Source organism: Chamaea fasciata, unplaced genomic scaffold (assembly GCF_029207755.1).
Source record: "Chamaea fasciata isolate MVZ Bird 193981 ecotype frontalis unplaced genomic scaffold, bChaFas1.0.hap1 SCAF_1, whole genome shotgun sequence".
NCBI lineage: Eukaryota > Metazoa > Chordata > Aves > Passeriformes > Sylviidae > Chamaea > Chamaea fasciata.
In genome coordinates, this window is record NW_027094086.1 from 124,032,104 (window position 1) to 124,056,330 (window position 24,227).

Consider the following 24,227-nt stretch of genomic DNA (forward strand, 5'->3'; position numbering starts at 1 on the left):
CAACTTGAAAATCACGGACAAAAGCGGACAGGCCCCTTCTCTCCGGTAGCGGCGGGTGGGAGGCTGGCGGAAGGCGAGAGGCTGGCACGCAGTCTCCCCCATCCCTGGACAGGAATGGTTCGCCCCGCAGCCGGCCCCGGCAGGGCGGGGCTGCGGGCGGAAGGCTCCGTGAGGAGCGGGGCGGGGGCGGTGCCGCGGGCGGAGGAGCTGCGGGCGCCGTCCCGGGCTGATCCCGCCTTACCGTGCGCGGGGACCGCGATGGCTCCCCCCAGGAAAGGCGATCTGAGCGCGGAGGAGAAGGACTTGCTGGCAGTGATCGCCACAGGTGAGCCCTCCCGGCCCTCGCCGCTGGCGGCCCCGGGCCGCAGCTCCCACGGGCCGCGCTGGCCGTGCCCCGGGAGGGATTTCGTGTCCCCGCACGTTGGCGGCGGCGGGTGTGGCGCCGTTAGCGGCCGCTTGCCGCGGGCTCCCCTCGCCGCCGGCCGCGCTCCTCAGGCCACGGCGCTGAAGGCCGCCTGCCTTCCCGCCCCGCCTTCGGGCCGTCAGCCTTCTCCCTGCCGGGGAGAGAGAGTGCCTGTTCCCATGGCTTACGTCCCTCTCGGGCAGGCCCGCGTCACCCAGGGAGTGCAGTGGGGGCGCGTTGCGGTGAACTCGGGCTGAGGAGGCTCAACGGGGCGGGTCTAACTCTGCCAAGGAAAGCTTGCATCTTATTGGCAATGTCTGTTGGCATTTTACTAATTATTGCTGTTAACGGCCACTGCCAAAAAAAAGAAAAGACGTTTTCTTGGTAATCGAATCTTCTAGCGTGCTCTAAGGTTTTCCTCATGTGCTGTTGCCAGACCAGGGCCTCTTTGCAGACATGTTATATTACATTGCCAGAACTTGAGCTTGCTTGGGGTCTTGTGTACCTTTTATCCCGTACTGTGTTCTGTTTTACTGTCCCTTATACTGTCCTCTCAGAGAGAGGAGAGGGGATCAATGTCCATCTGAAGGAAGGGTGTCAAGAGGATGGAGCTAGGCTCTTCCCGGTGGTGCCGAGCAACAGGACACGAGGCCCTGGGCAGAAACTGGTGCACTTAAAATTCCACCTGAATAAGAGGAAGAACTTCTTTACTGTGCACTGGAACAGATTAACCAGAGAAGTTGTGGAGTCTCCATCACTAGAGATACTCAAGAACTGTCTGGATGCAATTCTGGGCCATGTGCTCTAGGATGAGCCTGCTTGAGAGCAGGGAGGTTGGACCAGATAACCAGACTACTGTGGTCCGTTCTAACCTGGCCCATTCTGTGTTTTTGCATTTCATGTGAGTGTTGCAGTTTCATTGCACTGTCTGGCACACTTGCTGGTTGCCAGGGGAGGCTTCTGTCATTTGGGTTTCTTGGACCAGCAATGTGAACTTCATAACCCCAACTAAGTAGTTACCCTCCAACTGTTACTTTGAAAATCATGGGCAACATTCGTTGGTTGGAGCCAAACTGAAACCACTTTCTGCTCTATGCATTTCTATATGTAGTTTCCAGGCAATTTGAACTCATGAAAGTTTTACTGCAGTTTTGGTCCTTCACTCTCAGCTGTGTTAAAATGTTCCTCTGTGTCAGAGACACAAGCGTAGGACAATCAGCAGCAAATTTATGGTGGACCAGAACCAGTTTGATTAACTCACTTTAATAAGAGTTTCAGACCTTGGTCTTTCAGACACCTCTGTCTAACTTACCTGATGCTTCTGATTGGGGTCATGGGATTATTCAGGTTGGAAGAGGCCTCAGGAGGTCTCTAGGCCTCCTGCTCAGGGCTTTATCTCATCAGGTCTTGAAAGCTTCTGAGGAGGAAGGCTGCACAGTGTCTCTGGGCAACCTCTTTGCCTTACTGGGTTCACAGTGAAAATGGTTTTCCTTGTATCCAGTCTGAAGCTTCCTTTTATTTCAGCTTCTGCCTGTTACCCCTTGGCTTTGTACCATGCCACCACTGTGAGGAGCCTGGCTCCAACTTTTAGCTCTGGCCAGTTCTAGAAGTCTGGCTTCCCTCAGTTTAATGTCTTGTTTGAAAATCCTTCAGTGTTTTGTAGTACAGAACTCTGAACTTGTAAATGCACCTTTGCTTTGCTTGTATTGAAATTTACTTGAAGATCACCCCTTGAAGACTTTCTCTTACTGATGTTTGTTCTTTGGCTGGGATATTCTTTGAAAAATGGTAAAAGCTCCTGTGGTGTAGTTAAACTACACCAAAAAGCCTTATGAAAAGATATTATTTGTAGTATTTTAGTGGGGTTTTCAGTCAAAACTGAAGCTACAGGAGCTGTTTGGCTGAAAAATTGCTGGATGACCACCTCCTTCTGAAAGAGTGAAGATAAACACGAAAAACATTAAAATAAGGGATGCAATGCTTATTTTTATTAAGCACATCACTGCTGAAAGAGCTTTGCTTATGATTGAATCAGCAATTAGAAGTTTCTGTTAATTTGCCATAAATATCCTCCAAACTCAGACTCTTGGAATGTTCTTTCATTTCTATTTGTTTTGTGCCTGTAGAAGCTGCATTTGCAATATCTGAATAGTCCTCCAGTGGGCTTTAAATCAGGTTCTCTGACCTGTGGCTTAGCCAAAAGGATTTTGGTAAGGGATTGAAAAATAGTAGGACAGTAGAATTGAAAAACAGGTGCAGCCTGTTTTTCCTGGCACATTTTTTTTTCCAGACTTCAGTCTGCTTATGCATTTGGCAACTTTTAGAAATGTCAACAATCAAGCTATCTGGGTCCTTGTCTTTTCTATCTCTATTCTCTCTTACCAAAAGCAAATTCATTCCACTTCTGTGAATGCGATACATTGTAAATTTCAAATGGAACAGGAAAAATGACGTGAGTAAAATGATAAAACATGTTTCATTCAAACCAAAATGTCTTTGAAGTGAGGCAATTTCCTTTTTTAAGAATGTAGACAGCTCTTTTAGGCAAAAGATGCTCCAAAAGAGATGAAAGTACAAAAGGTGTTAAAATTCTCAGTATCATTATACTCCTTCAGAGCTGTTCCTGTGCTGTTGATGATGAGACATGTGAGTGTCCAGTTCTTGTTTGTATAGGTCAGTTACATCACAAGAAATGGATGTTTACTTGTAGTACATGCTTTCCAACTGCTCTTTGATGTTGTGAGTTCTTGGGTTTTAGCTTCTCAAACATAATACTGTTCATTCCTAAGCTTCTTCACTAAGTGCAATTAATTTATTGGTGGTTAATCTGCATCCCAAGCAGTTAACATACAAAGATTTTGATTCTAATGAGAAATGGAAACTACCATTTTCCTCCAGATTCTCAGTTTATTCTATTCCTCACCTCTTTTTCTCTCTGTGTGTTTTTATTTTTAATCAAAGGAAACACTGAGGAGGCTGGAAGGCTGCTGGGAAGCAAGAATGTCCGTGTCAATTGCTTGGATGAGGTACTGCAAAACTGTGCAAGCATTATGCTGAGTTTAATAAGGAAAATGCTGGCTCTGAAGGCCTTTGTGTTGTTAAATAACATTTCTCTAACAGCAGCTATTGCCCTGAAAATCAGAGTTACTCTCAAGATATTTCTAGCCTGCAGCTGGATAATAAACCTTTGAAGAGTTCTTACTGGTTTTTTAAGAAAGTTTAAAGGTTAATGTTACTTAAAGTACTGCACTGTATTTTATCTCAAGTTCCAGCATGAGCTTTGTCTGTAAGGTAAGATAAACACTGCAGCAGAACACGTGGGAGTGCTCCCTGACTTCTTGTCCCCTTCACAAGCAGTTGTCCCTCTGCTTAGTCCCCCTGTGGCAGACTCAGCTCTGTCCCCACCCCCTGCTTGGGTCTCATTGCCCACAGCCCTGTTCTTGCCGAGCCATAAACACACTTGGAGGGTGAGTAGCTCAATCAGAAATGGAACCACAGCCTTTTGAACAGGTGGGTGTGGTAAATATGTAGAAGATTAAATCCTGAAGTGCTTCCTGAAGATGGGAATAAGTTTGTGGGAAAAGGAACCTTCTGTGATGTTCATGTTTCCTCTTCTTTTTCTTTTTACAATGTTTTTCTAAAGCATGCCACATTAATATGAAATGTAACATGCAAGCAAAACTAATTCCCCATCATCCATGTGTAATTTATCAATTTAAATGTTAATTAGTGTTTTTTTCACAGCTTTATAATTTCATAGGAATCACTGGGAAATTCTGGGAATGTGTCTAGTTCAACCTCTGGCTTAAAGCAGCTTCAGCTCCAGGGTCAGATGAGAGACTGCTCTGAGTTTTGACCTGTCTGGCCTTGTAAATCTCTAAGGATGGAGACTGCACAATATTTCTGGGCAACTTGTTCTACTCTCTTCCTGTGATATTGGTGAAAAAGTGTTTCACTTTTGTCTGACCCTCAGCTCAGGCTCAGTGTCTCTTGCCCTCCTGCCACCATAAGTGAAGAGTTTGTCTTGTCACTGATCTCCCTGTCAGCCCTGGCAGGCTGCTGTTGAGTCCCACCAAAGCCATTTCTTCTGCAGGCTGAGCAAGCCCAGCTCCTGCAGCTTCTCTTCACTGCACAGGTGCTCAGGTTCCTACCATGTAGTGGTGATACTCCACTGATTTTTTTGCAGTTTATCCATGTCTTTATTGCACTGGAAGGCTCAAAATGGGACAGGGTATATTGTAGATGTGATCTCATGAATGATAAATGGAGAAAAATTGTCACTTCTCCTACCAGATATCTTTATGAAATATTGTTAGCTTTTTTTTTTTTTTTCTGCCAGCAGATCTATTTTCTGATTGTTCTTAAGTTAAATACTAAGCTTGAATTTCTATTGTATGAATTTCAACAAATTTCTGTAAAACTAGTCAAACTGAACTTCACAGTGAACTTTAGGAACCCAAGACACAATATAAGTATGCTTGCAAGTGTGCTTTGTTGTATGGACATCAGAAGGTTTTCCTGAAGAGTTGCTGAAGTCGTGCTGCAGGATTAGTGCAGCACCCAGGATTAGTGTTGAGAGGATGTGGCTTATTCAAAGAAACCATGTCTGAGTTATGCCTCAGGCTATTGTTGTTGGAGAAGGAGTATTAACAGTATTTGCCTAAGGCTCACATCTGACTAAATACACATAAGACTCATCAAACTTTAAAAGTTCATGCAATGGACTTTCTTGCAGACTCCTTTTTGTCCCCAAGAAGTGTGTGTAATCATGCATATTAAACAGGAGAAGGTTCAGGTTTGTTTAGGTTTCTTAAATTCATCAGCCTTGTCATCTTTACAGTTTTTCTTTTATACCCTCTTTTCCCTCCAATGTGTTGTTCTAATATCTATATATAAATCCCGGTTAAACATCAGTTTCATCATCAGCTTCATTCATTGTTGCCACAACTGGAGACTGCTCTCAGTGTATCAGGTCCTATTTTTTTTCTCTGTTGCCTTAGTTGCTTATCCTGAAATTCACATTTGTATTACTACTGTTACTTATTTTATTAATGTTAAGAAGTAAGGAAGCCCTGGAGATGGAATGCTTAGGTATTGAAGTGGGAGCTCAGTTCAGTTAGGAACTCATTTCCATTCTTAAAGACTTCTTTACTTGAGAGAATCCACAGAATGTGCAGAGGTTTAATGTAATTCTGTCTTTTAGCTGTGGTACAGCAAGCATGCAATCACAATTTAATAATTTCAGGCTGGAGAGCTCACAGCAACCACAAGCAGGCTGTTATATAGTGCACTTCGTACTTTTAAAAAAGAAAATCACACATAATCTGTTCCTTTATTTTTTGGTTTGACCATATATTCTAACTGCTTGGATCCACCTTTCTGTAGATTAAAAACTACTAACAATCAGCTGTCTTTTCTCTATGTATCTTTAGACAAGGACCAAGTCACATTTTAACATCTTCCAGATGCAGTGGCCTTTTAAGTATATTGCCTAAAGTTATGTTTCTGCAGCAAGTGATCTATAATTGTGGCTCTTTTTCAAACCCTTTCCAGTTGTTTTGGCTTCTTACTTTAAAAACATACATACGAGCTGGATGCAGTATTTCAGCATCCTTTCTGCTGCTGGTGCATGTATTTAAAATAAAAAAAATACTGTAAGTCTGCTTGCTTTTCCTGCCCTTGTTCCAAGACTCCTTCACACCCTTCACCTCCTGCTGTCTGCCAAGCTCTGCTGGGAGTGTCAGCACAGAGTAAGATCCCTTCACTCGAATGAGTTTTACAGGTGCCCATCTTCCAGAAGGTTGGAGATATCCAGTAGATCCAGTCCTGTTTTTTCTCGACACCCTTTCTGACCAAATAAATTGTTTTGTCATGTCTTAGTGGATTTAGGTAGATGAAGAAAGGAAGGATATTTAGGCTTGATCACTGTCATTTTGAAAACAAATAAGTTCAATGGCTTTTCTGCAAAACTGGTCTTTAACAGTTTGGCAGCTTTAAAACTTCAGGGACATTGAAGTTCAGGTGTCCTCAAACATTAGAACAGATAGGTGGGCTGTAGAAATGGATGTAAAATAAACAGAAATATATTTAATTTAAATGCACACTGCTTAGTAATTTTTTGTCCCATTTTAAATGGAGTGGTTGCTAATTTGGAAATTTAGTATGGGAGAAAGTGTTCAGGACTTTTCTTTCCCCTGAGAACGCAGAGCTTGTAAATATTGTGACTTTTTGTCTGCACTCTGCTGACTTGAACTCATTCTCAGCATGTGGCTAAAATATTTCAGATTGTTATAGAAAGTCAGGCTCAAGGAAGCATATGGGCTTTCCAACTGTGGAGGTTTCTTTTGTTAGTAGCTAAGGTTGCAAAGGAGCACGGTAGTACTATATCCCCTATTTTCTGCAGATCAAGCCAACAGACTTGACCTGAAAAGTACATAATTCTTCTCTATTTAAAATAACTGTAAGGTTGTTCATAATCTTCTTACATCCAGAACTATCATCTGGCATTAGTGGCATTACATTTTTCCTCTAGTTTGGTAATTCAGCTGTTCAGTTCAGTAACGCAGCATTTAGGAACAGTGCCCTTCTCTATGCTACAGAACTGAACACTTCCTGGGAATCACAGCAGCAGTCTGCTTTTCCATGGCTGAGATGTGTGTAGCTTCACTCATACTGAGTATGTTCAGTGGAGGGTTCTTCAGGTAATCTGTCCAGCTATCCTAGTGTGAATATCCAGTGCTAGCAGAAAATGCCCAGGTCCTTAGCCTTGGCTGAGGAGGAAGCATTTTGTCTTTTGATGTTTTTTACACAGTCCTTCAAAATACACAAACCAAAGAAAATTCCACTGCCAGTAAGAATTATCTGGTTTCAATTCAGGTTGCTGATTGATGTAGGCTTTAACTTTTCAGCACTGCAGATGAACTGAAAGATCATCAGAGGAATCTAATGTGTTACATATGTGAAACCAACAGCTGAGCAGGATGACTATAAAGGAGAACTGTAGTTGTGATTGACACTTACTGAACACTGTTTCATATTCTAATTAGTCCATACTTAGCTACAGCTAAAATTATTTGTGCATGTAACTGTTGACCTCCTTCCAAATCCTGCTTTTAGGAAATTTAAGATGTGTAAGGGCAATCTTATTCAAAAGCTTGAAGGGTGAAATTTCTAAAGGCTTTCATCCAATGAAGAGTCAAGTTGTATTTCTAGACTAGCAGCATTCATTACCAGAGAGCTGATTTTGAAGATATGCATCAACATGTATTTCTGCCTTGTGGCACTTACTTTTTTTACATCACTTTTAATAATGTCCCTAATACTGTCTCAAGGAAAAGCCAAACCTGGAGTTATGTGTTTTGTTGATAATTTTCTGCATTGAACTGTTGCCTGAATCTAAAGTATAAAATAAGACACTCTTTCATAGGTTAACATGTAGCTGGGCTCCTCCTTGGAAAATGAGCTGGGAAAGAGAGAGGTGAATGCTTTAGTATTGCTGCCATACAGGTGTCTGCAGCAGCTTTTCAGCTAGGGTTTTGACGGCCCTTTCCCTTTCTTTTTTTACTTTTCCCGCTCTAAATAGCTGGTACTCATATGTGCAGTGTCTTAGTGTACCCCAGTACCTGCTGAGGGACTGCTCCAGTGTGATCCAGCCTGTTTGCCACACCTTGACACGGTTCCATGGTTGGGAAGAAGTGTGAAGTGAGCGTGGGAATGTTGGGAGCGCTTGGATTGTGCTTTTCACTCGAGTAACCCAGGTTTCTGTGGCTATTTCAGTGGTGAATTGTCATTGTGTTATCCACAGAACAATTCACATGTGATGTCTGTTCTCCTACACAGTCAGCTTGAGTGTTTAAATGTTCACAAAATTGAGAGGTTTTGTGCCAAATATGGACATGTCACTGGAGTGGGAGATAGTTTATGTGTTGTTTGTTTGTTTGTTTGTTTGGCCCACTTGTTCCCTAGCTCTCCTGTGTTTCCCTGCTCCTCTGGTTGATGAAGGTTGAGCAGGAGTTTTGTTGGAAGCTTCCTTTGTAGTTCCTAGGAAGCAGAAGTTTGCTTTTCCAGTTTATTATCTTCATAAATTTGTTCTTAGTCATCCTGTTCAAGCACATCTCAGCTGGATGCTGAAGAGAGATTGACCTGCTTTCTTCTTCCTCTGTGTCTGGTGGTAGAGTCCAACCCCTCCCCGGTTCTGGTCCTCATCTGCCTGCCTCTCCACTGACCCCATAGTTCATTGTTTAGGTTTTTTTAATCAATTGACTTCCCCACCATGGCAGCAATTTTTGGAATCCCATTCCTCAGTCTGCTTTTGGGTTATTTTCAACATGAGGAGCTGGGAAGGATGGTCTGTAATGGCCTTGTTGGTTGGTGAGCTGGAGAAACCCAGTCAAGAGAAATGCCAGGTAGTTTTTAGAGGTGCTGCAAACTATTCCTCTTGTATAGTGAGACATACAGGGAATAGTTACAACCCTGCAGAAGTGAAGAGATGTTTCCTTGTGACAAACCTGCAAAAAAACCAAAACAAAATAAACAAACAAACAAAAAAAACCCAAAAAACACATACAAAAAAAAAAAACCCAACTGGAAGGATTCATTTTTGTCCTGGGGAATAAGATTTTAAAAAATCTCGATTTTTTTTGGTCAGAAGAGTGTTGCATGGTAACAGCTAAAACAAAAAAACGATTCTTCATCTGAAGTTTTGTAGTGGAACAAAACTTTGTTTCATCTGTATGCTTAATAAACCATCTGCAAGTTTTGTCTTTCAAGGACGTTGTATTGACAATCCAAATGTCATCTGTGAGAAAACAGACTGTTGCTGGACCTGTCTGACATTCAGGCTGAGAAAAGTATTTGCTGTCAGGCCAGTTTCAGTGTAGGGACATAATACAGGATACCAAGCATTTCCAGATAAACTCAGGTTTAGCCTGACCCCCTTTTGTTTACTGTGAATGTGAAAAACTGATATAAATGTGACTTTAAATCCAATTCTATAGCAACTGTCCACATATTTTCTGCCTGATATGTTTTTTTGATCCACACCACAACCTGACACTTCCAAAATTTAATCAAAGGATTTTAAAAACAGTTTTCTGAGAGGAGATGATAAAACAAACCCAATTCTTTACTTTGTCATATAATCTTCAGATCTTAATTGAAACAACTGGCTTTCAAGATAAAACCAAACTTAAAAGTCATTTTCTAAAATTTCATTCTCCCATCAAAAACCGTGCTGTGTTTATATTCCCTTACTGCAGTACCTTTCTGTGCTGCTAAAGGAGACAAATCCCTACTGTGACTCCAGACTGGGATTGGCCTGGAAAATTGCTTCTGATGTAACATTATGATATGTAATATAATAAAATGTACTTTATATAGTAGGACAGAAAGTCTTTATTCAACATTTGTGACACCCCAAATGAAATCTAGCAAAAGCAGTGTGTTTTGTATTCATAAAGTGATATCTTCAGGTATTTTGTTTCTTCAATGGCAGTTTATATTACAGTTTACCAAAATATGTGGGTTACTAAAATACAAGGCATCAAATAAGCAGTTTTTATTATTTTTAGTTAGGATGGAAAGTCATGAAACTAATACCTTAAATTATTATACTTTTAACTTTTCCAATTTCCCTCACCTTTAGAAACTTTTTGAAAATTATGCTGGTAAATTAAACTTACTTGGATTTCACTCAGTCATAAATTGAAACAAGAAATACATTAAGGCTTAAACTAACAATTATATTATTTCAGAGTGTCACCTCACCAGGCATTTACAGAGCTGCAATAATGGTGCACATGAAGGTACTCAAGCACACAGCCTTGTCTGGCAAAGAAAGGAACAGAATGCCATCTTGATTTTTTTCAGGGACAAACTAAAGCTCTCTCCTCAGCATGCAGTGTTGAAGGGTGTTCTTGGGCAATTAAAGTGTCTTGGCTGATAACGTGAATCCTGACCTGATGTTAAGTGAAAATAAACAGCATATTGGAAAAAGCATACTTTCTATATTCTGAAAATGGAGTGTTGTGCAATTTTCTCAAACAGCAGCTTCTCCCTGCCCTTGAAGAGGGACAGAGCCTGCACTAACTGTTCACCCTAGTTCTGAAAATTTCCTCTGGGGTTTGCCCAGCTTTGGATTTATAATCACACCTCAGTCCTCCCATGCTGAAGGAAATCCTTTTTGTCCTGGGGCAGTTGATCAAACCAGCCAGGTTTGTTAAAGCCTGACAAGAGCTGTGTGTCTTCATGAGGCTTTCAGAGCTCTGGCTGATCATGGACACAATGCCAAAAGGGTGGAGAAGTGGGAGAGAGGCTTTGGTAGTTATATTGAACATATACATAGCCAAGGAAAAATGTTCAGTAGTATGAAGATCAAGAGATGTAACTTTTTTTTTTTTTTTGGATGCTACTTGCTTCTCCTTTCTTTTGCCAGCATGGCATGACCCCTCTGATGCATGCAGCTTACAAAGGGAAGGTGGACATGTGCAGATTGCTGTTGAGACATGGAGCTGATGTAAACTGCAATGAACATGAGCATGGATACACTGCTTTGATGTTTGCTGGACTTTCAGGTAACTTCTTACTAAACTCAGATCACTGATTTTTATGATATCAAAGGGTAAAATTTGCCATAAGTTAATAATTTAAAAGTAAGTGTTGACATGCTTTTATTATTCAGGTTTGCGGTTATTTTTGTGAACCATGCAACTGTGTCATGACCGGTAGAATCCTGTGGGTAGTGCAACAGGAGAGCTTCTGTTTGGGCTCATACTAAAATTGATTTTGTTCAGCCTTTTGAGGCATACAGTCTACTTGTCCTGTTTGTTAGAGATCTCAACATTCACTTTCCTGTGATGGTTTTCTTGTGCAGTGGGATAAATTCTGTTTACTTAGACTGTGTTACACTGAAAATGATGCTGCATCAATAGCTTTTGGTAGTATTTGAGACTTCTCAATCCAGTACTTTACAAATTTTGTCTTTTCTCTGCATTATTTTTACAACTGTCATGTGGACTTTTAAAAATGTGTTTAGTAAGTTTTAAAAATGTATTTTCCCACAATAATTTTCACTTTCCTCTTACATTTTTTTTTTTTCATGAGAGTGCATATAGCTGTATATATCTTCTCCTGTCTCAAATGGTGGTTTGCAGCTTTCCTCTTGCTGTTCTTTTTCCCTAATGGCAGGAACAGTAATTTCCCTGAGTGGGAAAAAGACACTACATTAAAATATTGTTCCTTCTGGGGAAAAGATTCGATTTGGGAATATTAGGTTATTTTAAGTATCTTCTTTACTAGGCCATTTATGTCTTCCCAAAAATGAGATTCTAGGAGAGTCAGGTTCCTTAGCAGGTAGAGTTTAAACTGCCTTCTTTCATCGTAAGTATATTAAAAACAAAAAGGCTTCTGTGTATGTATGTGAACCTTAACTAGATCATCAGATTGTTTTTCAGCTGCAACTTCACTAAAGAGATTTGGGAAATGCCAGTGTTCTGTAGTATTGAGCAATATCACAGCTGCAGCAGATAGATGGGAACAAACTCTTAGAGGCTGTTAAATGGCTGCAGCTTTATGGAAAATGCTGGATTTTTACCATTTTCTTCACAGCTGAGCTTTTAGCCTGTCATTCTGGGTGTGAAAGCTTCTGAATGTTGACTTTAGGGTCTGTTATCTGTGAGCACAAAAGGTACATGAGCACTACTGACGCAGTGACTTTGTTTTTAAACATAATTTTCATCCACCATCCCCTTTTTGTATTCACTTTTCTGTACTTAGCATCTGCACAAAAACTGATAAAGGAAGAGAATACCATTGAAAGCAGAACGAGCAGGAGTGGTGACAAATGTCCTTTTTTAGTCTCTGAAGGGCACCAATTAAGTCATCTAATCTTCCCATCAAATTTTAGCTCCATTTTACTTGGTATTTAGCCCAGTCTGAACACCCAGTTTGCACTGTGGAGAAAGGAACAATCTGTTCTGTTCACTGTGTTCCTGCTACATCATAGCCCTGAATGTGTTTTTTCTTCTTAGAATAGCAAATGTAGTGGAACTGTTAAACTAGATTAGTAGAATGGTACTCTGTACTGCTTTCCAGAGGGACCAAGATCTAGTGTAGCTACATGAGTATGACTCCCATAAGCTCCATGGGAAGCTGAATGTGCATTGCAGTGAGCAGAGTTACGCCTGCTGGAACTCTAAATAAGCACATGCATTTCTCTTAATCCATGCTTAAAATCATGACATTAAGAATATTCATTTTCCTCAGTGTTGTTCCTGGTCTTTAAGAAATTCAGTACATATTTTTCTGAAGCATAGAGAATTACAAGTTCTGATTTGTCCTTGCTCATTCCCCATATCTTTCCTGCAAATTCAGGAAATAAAGAAATCACCTGGATGATGTTAGAGGCTGGAGCAGAAACTGATGTTGTCAACTCTGTGGGAAGGACAGCAGCTCAGATGGCTGCTTTTGTGGGTAAGATGAAAATTATTATCATTTCCTAAACTTCTAAAGAAGTAAGGTGTTAGATTCTGATGCTTCTTGTTGGAGGAACGTTAATGACTAGTTCTGAACTGACACATTGTTGGTCTTTGTTTTCCACATCTCATTATGTAAGAGTCAATTTGTGTTCTATTCTCATGTTTGATTTCCTGAAAACACAGATGATCTTACTGTGAAAACAGGTGCTACGGTTCAAGTATGTTAGTTTTTGCAATGTCACCACTTTGGAAATAGAGGAAGCTGGTTACATTGGACGGGTCTGAAGTGCAGCACCAAGTGCTAATTGGAGCTTCCCTTGTGGTAAAGGACAAGCCAGGAGTCGGGAACTCAGCTGAGCTTTGCAGCTGTGTGCTGCAGTGAGCCACCCCCTGCCCTTCTCCCCAGCTTCTGGGAAAGGGAGAAGTCTTGGAACCTCTTCTAAGGTAGTCACTACTTACTGACCTGAACTTCACTAGAATAAGATAAAGATTTGTCATTCCAGCATATGGAATTATCCCTGGCAAATCATGCAACAGGCTTTTTTGCTGTTGTGGTTTTTTTGGTCTTTTTAAAATTTCTTTTTATAAGCCTGTTTTATATTTTTTACCCTCCTTGACAATAGTAGGGTCCTGGTTTAATGTTCCACTTCTTCTATAGCAAGGAGAATTGATAAAATATTATGAGGTTATGTGGAGTCACTTACAATGGCACTGCTGCTGCTTCCCAAAAACAAGGACCTGTATCTTCTTTCAAACACAACCCTCTCATGGTGTTTAAATGCCTGAGAATTCTCTTTCAAGTCCTTTTGGTGTTCTGAATTCAAGCCTACTTTGCCATTTAGATTTACTTCCTTGAATAGTGATTCAGTGCTAAGTTTCAGTTTCTATTTTATCTCATTCTGCCATTTTAAAGAAGAAAAGGTTGACATTGCTTACTTGAGATTTGAGCAGCAAAACCTTAACTGTTCACTTCATATCAGAGAAGTCTACTCCTGTTAATTATTCCTTGGGTTTGGAGAGTCTTTTCCAATGTGATGCTGTATGGAGTGAATAGGGAACAACATTATCTCCAACATAATTTTTGAGAATTCTTGTTTAAAATCTCATCACATCACCAAGGTAGCATAAATATTTTCAGGCATACTGAGGTAGACTGGTCTGTAAAAGTCTGCACATTGGAATCTATTCCTGTTCCTTTTTTATTCTTTGTCCAATCAACACTAATTCATCTGCCTGTGTGTGGGAAGTGAGGATACTTCTTCCCCTGTCATTTGTCTTACACTGTGCTCTATTAGCTCAGAGCTGTCGCTTCTAAAACAGTGGAGGATTATAAATGCTGGAATTTGGTTGGCTCTGTCTTCTACTGATTATAGGATTAGTGCCAAGATGAATCAATCAATTTAAAGAATGCAGTCTTGAGCCAGAAAAGATAAATTTTACTTTCCCTCTAGTCAAGTAATCCGTTGTATTGTCAGATGTAGAAAACAAGAAGAGAGTGTAACTTTTCTCATCTTATTACTTTCATTACAGTCCTTTTATTTTTTGTAAACTTAAAGCACGATCTGTTCTAATAACTTCTTCCACCTTAGGTTAATACTGTAATGTCTGCTTCAGGTCTGAGAACTTACGATTCTCTACGCAAATGTCAATAATTTTAAAAATACAGTGGAAAAAATCTTACCTTGAAAAATTGTAACACCAGTATGAGACTGCTAGTACAGTACAATTTGGGGGAGAAATAACTATTCTCTTAGTTGTGGCTTACCATGGAAAGAGGATGCAGGAAGGGGACAGGATATTCAAAATGAATTTGCATGAGGGCATTCCCTGGGCATTACCGACTCATGGGAGTCAGTAAGTTAATAACACGTACTGAAAATGAAATCTACACACTAGAGAATGACAAAAGTTGTCTCTTAGCAGTGCAAAATGTATCATGCAAAGCTCCTTTTCATGTGGGTAATTCTCACTTGTATTGCTTATATTAGATTTAGGTTTGTAGGTGTTTTTTTGGTTTTTGTTTGTTTGTTTTGTTTTGTTGTTATTATTTCACTGGTGATTTTTTTTCTTATGTGCCTTTAGGTCAACATGACTGTGTGACTGTCATCAACAACTTCTTTCCACGTGAAAGGCTGGACTACTATACTAAACCACAAGGCTTAGACAAAGAACCAAAACTGCCAGTAAAATTAGCTGGGCCTCTGCATAAAATTATTACTACTACCAACATGCATCCTGTTAAGGTGGAGTAATATGTAAATTGTAGGTGTTTGTTGGTGTAGGAGCTGTTTCTGTGTCAGAAATCATTTGGCCCTTCTGCAAGTTCAGCTAAGATCAAAAGCATTATCTGGTAATTCCGCTACTTCTGAAAATGCGGAAGAATCAGGCTCAACATTTAGATGTGATTAAAAAACTATTTCACTGTTTGTATACACCAGAATCTGGAACTAACACCTTTAAGTGGAGAGATTCTTATTTCTTCTGTCAGTAACCATAAATAGCTGTCTTTTTTGGCGGTATTTCTCAGCCCCACTTGAAGTGGAAACATAGAACAATTTCCTATCTTAACAAAATCTCATTGTTCTCTCAATGCTTTTCTCAGCATGTATCTTCCTACCTTCATCACTGCTTCGCCACAGTAACATCTACCACTGCTGCTGTTTCTGAAAGTATGTGCAAGAGAATGTTTATTTTACTTCCCAGGATATTGCTGACAATAATGTCTTTTATGGTTTGCTCCTCCAGTGTAGTTCAGAGAAATGAATAAACCTAAATTCAAATACAAATTCCTTGGGCTTGCCAATCAAAGCCCAAAATTTGTTAACAGTTTCCAGCCAGGTATCTGCAGTACACAGAGACAGTAGTGCAGTGGCAGCTAATTGAGAGAGTAGAGCATAGTTTCCTCTTAGAACATTTTATTCAGTGCTTTACTAGGCTACAGGAAGTACTCCACGATTATGTGAAGTTGATGTGTTCTGTGAAACTTCTTAAATCATACAAGTACAGTTTATTTTAGTGTTCAAAAGGAAGGAGATTTTAGGATAGTGTATGGTATTTTCTGTAACTTGCTTTAGAAGTAGTTTTGATTTTTCAGGTTCTTATTCTAAAAAAAACCCAAACAATTTTGCTATTTTTAATACCAGTCTTAGTTTCAAATGTTTTTTTCTATGGGACCTGTGCATTACAGTATCCTGAACAATAATGCTAAATAATGACTGGAAAAAGAAAGGGAAAACTACATAAGAAGGAAGTAAAAGAATATTAGAAACTCCAGTGAAATTTAGCTACAGTGAGCTATATAAGCTTTAATGCCAATGCACAGGTCTTGACTGGATTACATTTTCTTCACTCTTTCTCCTAGATTGTGTTGCTGGTGAAAGAGAACCCTCTGTTGGCCGAAGTAGAGGCACTGCAGAAATGTTACAGGGTTCTGGATCTCATTTGTGAGAAATGCATGAAGCAGAAGGACATGAATGAAGTTCTTGCTATGAAAATGCACTACATTAGTTGCATCTTCCAGAAATGTATTACATTTTTAAAAGAGCGAGAGGATAAACTAGATGGGTTTATCAAAAGGTGAGCATTTCTACAGAGGCGTCTGAAAGCATATGTATGCCCTGGCATTACAGATACCAGGAAAGAGACAACTGAAAAAATGGATGGGATTGGCTTGGATAAAGGTTGTGACAAATAACTTGTTAAATAATCCCAGCTGCATTTATTTCAGGGTGGCACTGTATCCCTTTTTTTTCTGTGTCTGAAGTGACACTGTCCTTTACTGGGTACAAAGGAAACATTCTTAGAATTTCAGCTCTGCTGGAACTGGTTAGAACTTGGCATTTACATACACACCAGGAAGCAGCAGATAGCAATGTGTGATGGAAAAAAAGAGGAGTGATAGGCTTGAAAAAAGAATTTCTCTGTGTCCAGTATGGTTCACCTGGGAACATTTCTTGTGATGTTTTGCTCTCCAGCAGTCATACAGGTTGAGATTCTTTTTGAAAAACACTTAAGCAAGTGAGAACTGCAAATCCCACAGATTCTGGATGAGACTTACACTCTTAAATCACTTAGACATATCTTCAAAATGTACTGAGTTGCAAACCAGCTGCCTGATCTTACATGTCAAAGTGAGTGACCTGGCTTTAAGAACGATCACATTCCCCATACACCTGTGTGGATTTTTACTGAAAATAAATTACAAAGTCAGCTTTCACATAATGAAATCAAATAGTTCATCAGTGATCTATATAAAAATATAGTAGCCAAAGAGGTGTAAGGACTACAACATGTTATTAAACATAATAAAGTGGAATTTGTGTTTTAAGGTATTGTTCATTTATCAGTGTTTATTATTACAATGGTCATTTTTAAACAGCACAAAGCATTTTGATATTTTAGTCAGATGTAGATAGTTTACCTATAGATGATTATTTTTCTCTGTGGCTGAATTAGTATGTCCTGGTTTCAGGGCATACCTTTATATACTGTATGTTTCATAATGATTGTGCATTAGAATAAAAACACTTTCATTTGCGTTTTAACATATGAACTTAACATACGAAGTTGCCAAATTATTATGAATTCTTCTCTAAAATCTGAAAGGGGACAAAGTAGAGCATGCTGTATATTCTTGAATATTCACTGTGTGATTTCTTATTTCACATGCATTTTTAAAAATTTAGCCTCTTGAAAGGGAGAGATAAAGATGGTTTTCCTGTGTATCAAGAGAAGCTCATTCGAGAAAGTATCCGGAAGTTTCCTTACTGTGAAGCTACATTGCTTCAGCAGCTTGTGAGAAGTATTGCTCCTGTTGAAATAGTAAGTGTTTCCTGTCAAGAAAATCCTTTTTCAGTAACTTGCATAGTAAATCCAGATTGAGACATCTTTCTGTCCTCATCCTCTGCAATATATTATGTTAAGCAAAGGGTTTTGATGTCCCTAAACTCTCTAGAGCTGGATTTTACATATTGCAGGAAAGTGCTCTAAAATACTTCCACCAGTGTTTTTTTCATGTGCCCATATAGAATGCTTAAACACCTCAGCTTTTAAAGAAAACTGATGCAATTTTTTTCTTGTCTCTGAGCTTTCTTTTCCTCCTCTGGGATGTCTATTCAGTTTTTCAATGGCAGTTCACCTATTGAAATGGTAGTTTCAGACAAAAATGAAGCTTAATTTGCACTCTGTTTTCACAATGTCTAAATTCAGTTTAGGATTGAATAATTTCCTAGATATAATGCTTTCATTTGTTCTACTGTACACAAGAAGTTGGTAATATATGATGGTAGAAAAAGGAGAAATGTTCTGTGAGGTTCCTTTTATCACAGAGAGGGAGAGGCAAGATGATGCAATGTGCAGCAAAATTTATATCTAAATTAGGAAATCAAAATTACAAGTTAAAAATCTAACCTCAATTGTCCTCTTATGTCTTTCCTAACACTCTATTTTAGGACTATTTATTGCTTCAAAATAAATTTTACACGAGTGGCTGTTGATTTTAAGCATGTTCTCTCTGGTCTCTGAGGGCGAGATGGTGAAGGCACAAACACTGGGGAATTGGAACAATCTTGTGACGTGTTTGGATTATTCAGAGCCAATTAAAAATAGCCTCCATCTTAAGTGGCTCCAGGTCTGCTAAAATGTCCTGAGGCTTAGTGCAATCTCTACTGTTTGTCTAAGCCAGGAAGATAAACACAGTGTGAAAACATAAGTCATTGTCATGCATTACGACTTGCTTTAGAGTAAACATTTTCCTTCTTGTTGCTTTTTTCTTAGGAGAGCCTGCAGTCTTTTCTGTCTTTATAGCAATGACAATTTACTCCATTTGATTTCTGTTCATTTAGCAGAACTGGAAAGGAGGAAATGCTATAATTTTTATTTATGTGGAAACCTTTGACCTTTGTCATTGCACAATTACTTGGGTTGAGTCTGGGTATCTTGAGTGTTGTCGTAGTAGTTATGACTGTACATATTCCATGGGAGTGTAACAGTTGAAGGAATTACTTACAGCCAGAACAACTTGGCATTTTTTCTTCAAATATTTACATCATTGCCCAAAAGAGTAGTTTTAATGTATGGTTGCCTAAACCTTACTGCTTGCATTGCATGGGAAGGATGCTGCAAATGACATCTGAATAGTAATATGCAAATAATTGAAAATTTCAAGTTCTGACCATAGCACCTATGTGCATTGGGCACAAAAATGACAAATGAAACATTTTTTTGTGTGCCAGCACAGAGACTGAGCTGGCAAAGGATCTACAGATGTAAAGAACGTGGAGTTTATTAATAACTTAGAGAGGAAATACTACAGAAGCTCAGGGCTTAAGTTAACTTCATATACAAAAGTTTAAAGATAAATCTGAAGTTGTGCATGTTAGTTGAAGTTCTGTGATTTGGTTTTATGTTTTTATTACTGCAGCAGTTTCAGTGAGACCAACACTTTGGTTAATCATTTCTAGTCTTCCCTTGTGTGTCCCCCTCTGCAATAGTGGTGAGTTTTAATCTCATTACCACCTCTTGTCTTTCAGGGCTCTGATCCCACAGCTTTTTCTGTGCTTACACAAGCCATTACTGGCCAAGTGGGTTTTGTGGATGCTGAATTCTGTACAACTTGTGGGGGAAAGGGAGCAGACAAAAGATGCTCAGTATGTAAAATGGTAAGAATAAAAAAAAAATAGTTCCACTGAGATGCTGAGGATTTTGAATGCTTCCCTGTTTACTCTGTAGACTTAGGAGAAATGGCATGCATGCCTGCACTGAAGACATTCAAGCCATCTACTTCTGGGAAAGATGCCTGAAATTTACAAGTAGGAAGGAATACTTGGATTTCCAAGTGTGTACACTTAAGAATGAAGAAAGAGTAAAATTTCTGTATGTTTACAGTTAATAAAAAACTGCTCTTTATAGATTCTTATATAGGTTAGAATCACTCCATATGACCTTACAGATTGCTTTAAAAAATACCATTAAGTGCTATACATAGGCATTTAACTTGCTGCACTAAGAAATGCAAGGAAATTGTCTGTTCTTTTAGTACATGCAAATGAATTGATAACTGGTAACTTTCAGGTGATGTACTGTGACCAGAACTGCCAGAAAATACACTGGTTTACCCACAAAAAAGTCTGCAAGATCCTGAAGGAAATTCATGAGAAACAAGAACTAGAAGCTGCCAAAGAGAAAAGGAAACAAGAAAAGAAGCAAAAGAAAGGTCAGGATCTGTTGTTCCCTTGCTGAAACTAATGCTGTGGTAACTGCATCACAAAAAGCAATTTAACAGGTCTTAAAACTGTTACAGCTGAGGTTGGGAGAAAAATCTTTGATGAAACATAACAGCAAAGCTGAGTTTGTTGGGATTCTGGCCTTTGGATTTACAAATGCTGTATACTTTCCAAATGTGGTTTTTAATGATACAGTTACACAGATTTCTACAATGAAAGCATTCTGATTTATACTGCACTGTTTCAAAACCCAGTTCTTTAATCAAGCTGATGCAGAACTTTAATGCTGCTCTACGTTTTGTTGGAGGTGTTAGGACAAGTTGAATAATTAGCAAGCAACCTGCTCCTTCCAGTTGCAAAGGTTAATGTAGATGTTAAACCTCCCATAATACTTCTTTCCATAATCACAGTATCAAGTTGTGTCGTGTGCTTTGAATGTGAGGAAAGCAAGCAGGAGTCTTCAAACTGCCCATGGGGGTTTTCTCCCTTCAAGAAACAAGTCATTAAAACATAATAACTGAATAAACACTGTATTGTCCCTTCCCATGTTTCTCCAAGTGAAATAATAGGAAAATAGGGGATGAAATCACCTTTTCTCTTTTACAACTTACTGACTTTCCCTTACAAAACAACTTTTGTTTTAAGGATTGTAGAAGTGCACTGCACAACTCATGGTTGCCTTACAATGGCTGTACTCGCTTCAGCTGTACTCAAAATAGCAATATATAAATCAGTAATAATTGAAGTTTTCAACAGTTGCTTCTGTTGATCCTGTTACAAGAGCTGCTGTTGCATGGGATCAGGATGACTGTGGAAGTTGGAGGCAAGGATATTAGGACTCCCTGGATATACTGTGTACCAGTACAACAAAACATAATGAGCTGTGAGCAGTGATGCCTCACACTGGTGCCAAACACACACCCTTGCAGGTTCATATTTACTGAAGGAGTCAGTGGCCAGGTGCTGTTCTTTCCAGAGGGAGAGGCAGGATCTTGGTGGATGGCTCTTCTCCCTCCCTGACTAAAAATGGGAAGCTAGAATTTTTTGTTATGTTTTTATTCCACTATCTACATGTTAATCTTCATTAACTGATTCAGGTACACGACCAGCACGGCCAGACTTTATCAGATTGTGCCCTGTTAGCAAGACACCGAAGTCATCTGAGCTTCAGGTCACCTTGTGAGTGGTGTTGTATCAGAACATTTCGTATCAACAGCAGTTTTATTTCTCAAATTTAGCAATACCCCCTACAAATCCTGTACATCAGGAAAGTAATAATTAAAAAACCAAATGTGACAGCTACAACTACATGCAAACCCAAGAGTTGAAGCATTTCCACTGTACTGGGGTGAGTGTCAAGGAAGTCCACACTTCAGCCTGTGCTGAAGGCTGTCAGGTCACTGCCACATAAGACCTTGGCAGGGTTGTGGCTAGCTAGCTGTGATTGGTTTTGGCTGGCTGTCAATCACAACAGAGAACAAGAAACCAAGCTTCAATTACTGCTCCCACTTAGGCTTTTCCCTCCTTTTCAGAATTCTTAGCATGCAAGCCCTACTTAGGAGAATGAGGGGGAAAAAAGTTACTTAACTTTTTTTTCTCAGAAAACGTTGCTTGAAGAGTAAAGGTGCACTAACTGATGCTGTTCCATGCAGTCAAATTACAAATTTTTCATTTCAACCCAAGTTCATTGTTTTTAAGCACGTAATTTCTTCAGTCTGTTCTATGCAGAAATGCTTCCTTATATAGTTGTGTCCATGCCTTTTTGATTTAAAATAAACCCCACTTATACTCGGTGTTTAACTGGCTTGCAGCCATTCTTTGAAAAGCTGGTGATAAGAATAGTGTCAATAAAGCATGTTTGAGTTTAAAGTTAAAATAACTGTAGTGTCCTACTGCTGCTCCTCTCTATATTAAAAAAGGAAGTCTGGCAAAATGGAAGATAGATAGATTAATGAGAGCTTTGTATAGGGTTAGTTCAAGAGCAACCTTATACCAGCTTAAGCAAAGCTTTAGTGTTTTGGGTTTTTCAAGAAGATTTTCTAAATTAATCATTTCTGTAATAGATGCAAAGTATCTTAGTGTTATTGTTCTTCAACAATAAAAATGTTTGCTTGCAGAGGAGTTGAGTGTTTATTAATTGTGTGATTTCTCTTTTGTTTAGATGAAATGCAGCCAGTAGAGGGTAGTTCCACGAGTGAACAACCATCAGATCCTGGTCCAGATCCTACAAAAGAAGTGGATCTAAATCATCCTGCTGATGAAACAGAAGAACCTGAATTAACCAAAGAGATGGAGGCACTAGCCCTGCAACCTGAAAGTCCACTGGAAAGTGAAACTGCCTTAGATGACATTGATCTTCAAAAAATTCAAGATTCTGAAGAGTAAGAAGATGATAGGAAGGGACTGAGTTCTCAAGGGTACTAAACAATTTTTTATGCTGACCATGTCTGAGTTCTTGGAGCATGGCTTATACAAGACTCCCTTTAAAAGACAGAATGTCTCTGATCATCAAGAGATAGAAAACTGGCTACTTTGTGTATAAATACTCCAGGTTTTGTTGTAAATTGTCAAGATAGATATTTATTATCTGCTACAAATTAGTGGCCTAGATCCATCTGTATGTATACCAACAATAAGCCTAATGAAACTGAGTTTCTGTGGTTCATTAACCACTTAGTGAAAAATGAACAGCATTTGATTTGGATTATTCATGTTTTCCAAACTTAAAACATATTTTAATCATAATTTAAATATTTTTTTCTGCAAGTACATAGACCTGTCATTAAAAGCACTGGAAGGCCAACTTTTAAATTGCTTTTTTTTCAGCACTTTATGAAGCTTCATCTGAAGGAATTCAGTAGCAATTAAGTTTCTGAAGATACTCACCTGAACTCTCAACTTTTCATGACATTACTGTAAATATTTTTGACTAGTGAGAGCACAACAATGTCTATTTTGTGGCAATTGTAGTAAATGAAACTGCTGTTTCAGGTGTCTCAAGCTGATGGTGAAATGTGTATTTCACTATTGGTTTGGTTAGAAATATTCCAAAGTCTAATGAAGGGAAGAGCAGAACGTCTCAAAATATTTTGACTGACAAGTATAACACATTCTAAATAATTTTTCAGGTAAAGATGCCTTAGAGCATAGTGGAATGATGCTTATGAATTATTTCATAAACGAAAAATGCTTATTATATTCCATGCTGAACTGGTCATAGTGAATGAGATGAGGAAATTCATGTGTGCACTGATACAACTGGGATTTCACTTCAGCTTTCAGCTAAATACCAGATCTAGAAAATAGCTTCCCTCAACTTTGTTTTTCACTCACATTTATTTCTGCATCTCATGAAATCAGTGGGAATGCCACAACAGAAAATATCACTTGCTGCATAAGGATGGCAAATTGGAGACTGTCTTATTGTCAGCTGAATCACTGGTGTTTTAAATGCAGCATTATTCTTCTAATTAGAGGAGTAAGGACCATCCTCAAAACAGAGGGAAAACGCTATTAATTTTTTTACTATTTAATATGTTGAAAGCTTTTGTTCAATATTCTGAAAACTGTAAGAGTGAGGATACGTAAGTGCACCTGTGCAGGGAATGTACCTGTGTTTTAATTTCAAGGATTGGCAGATTGAGAAGAATAAAGGGAAATTTTTTACAAGGAGGCTATGTGGCAATTCTGTTTCCCGCGTCTGTAACAGGGTGATGTTCTCATGTGACATTGCAGGGGCATCCTGTAGCTTGAGTGTACAAGTTTAACTTCATGACAACTGGCAAGCAAGAGATTCCTGCCTGGAGCTCAGATCTGTAGTCATGCTGTTGCAGTCACCCTCCACTCTGAGGTCTGGGAATGCAGAAGTGCTGCTGCCTTCCTGTTCCACTCATAGCGTTCGGGGCTAACAGGGATGTGTTGCTCTTCAAGGATTCTCTGAAAATGCCATCCCTTCAGGGCAGAAGGGTCAAGGTTCTGGAAGTGTGCTAAAATCCCCAGCACCAGTCCTGCTTTCATTCTCCCAGTGGTGGTGCCTTGCTCATTGGAAATCTTTGGTTCCCCCTGACAGGGCACCGGACAACCTCATCTCCAGCCTGCTTCCAACAGGAAGGTTAGACTAGATAAGCC

At 39.3% G+C, this 24,227-nt stretch overlaps 2 protein-coding genes across 2 annotated transcripts in view; one reads left to right on the forward strand and one right to left on the reverse strand.

The window, feature by feature from the left end:
• The window catches only part of BZW2 (basic leucine zipper and W2 domains 2), a 57,657-nt gene extending 57,395 nt beyond the window's left edge, over positions 1-262 (reverse strand). Inside the window, exon 1 of the mRNA XM_066196386.1 lies at positions 242-262. The gene's annotated coding sequence lies outside the window, so the exon portion shown is untranslated. The remainder of the gene's footprint in view (positions 1-241) is intronic.
• On the forward strand, positions 115-23,768 carry ANKMY2 (ankyrin repeat and MYND domain containing 2). Its single transcript, XM_066196357.1, has 10 exons — positions 115-325; positions 3,365-3,429; positions 10,836-10,974; positions 12,773-12,871; positions 14,959-15,119; positions 16,238-16,452; positions 17,562-17,697; positions 19,407-19,535; positions 19,948-20,089; positions 22,261-23,768. Exons 1-10 carry the CDS (start codon positions 115-117, stop codon positions 22,482-22,484), a joined length of 1,521 nt encoding a protein of 506 aa, XP_066052454.1. The 3' UTR covers positions 22,485-23,768.
• The last annotated feature ends 459 nt before the right edge of the window (positions 23,769-24,227 follow it).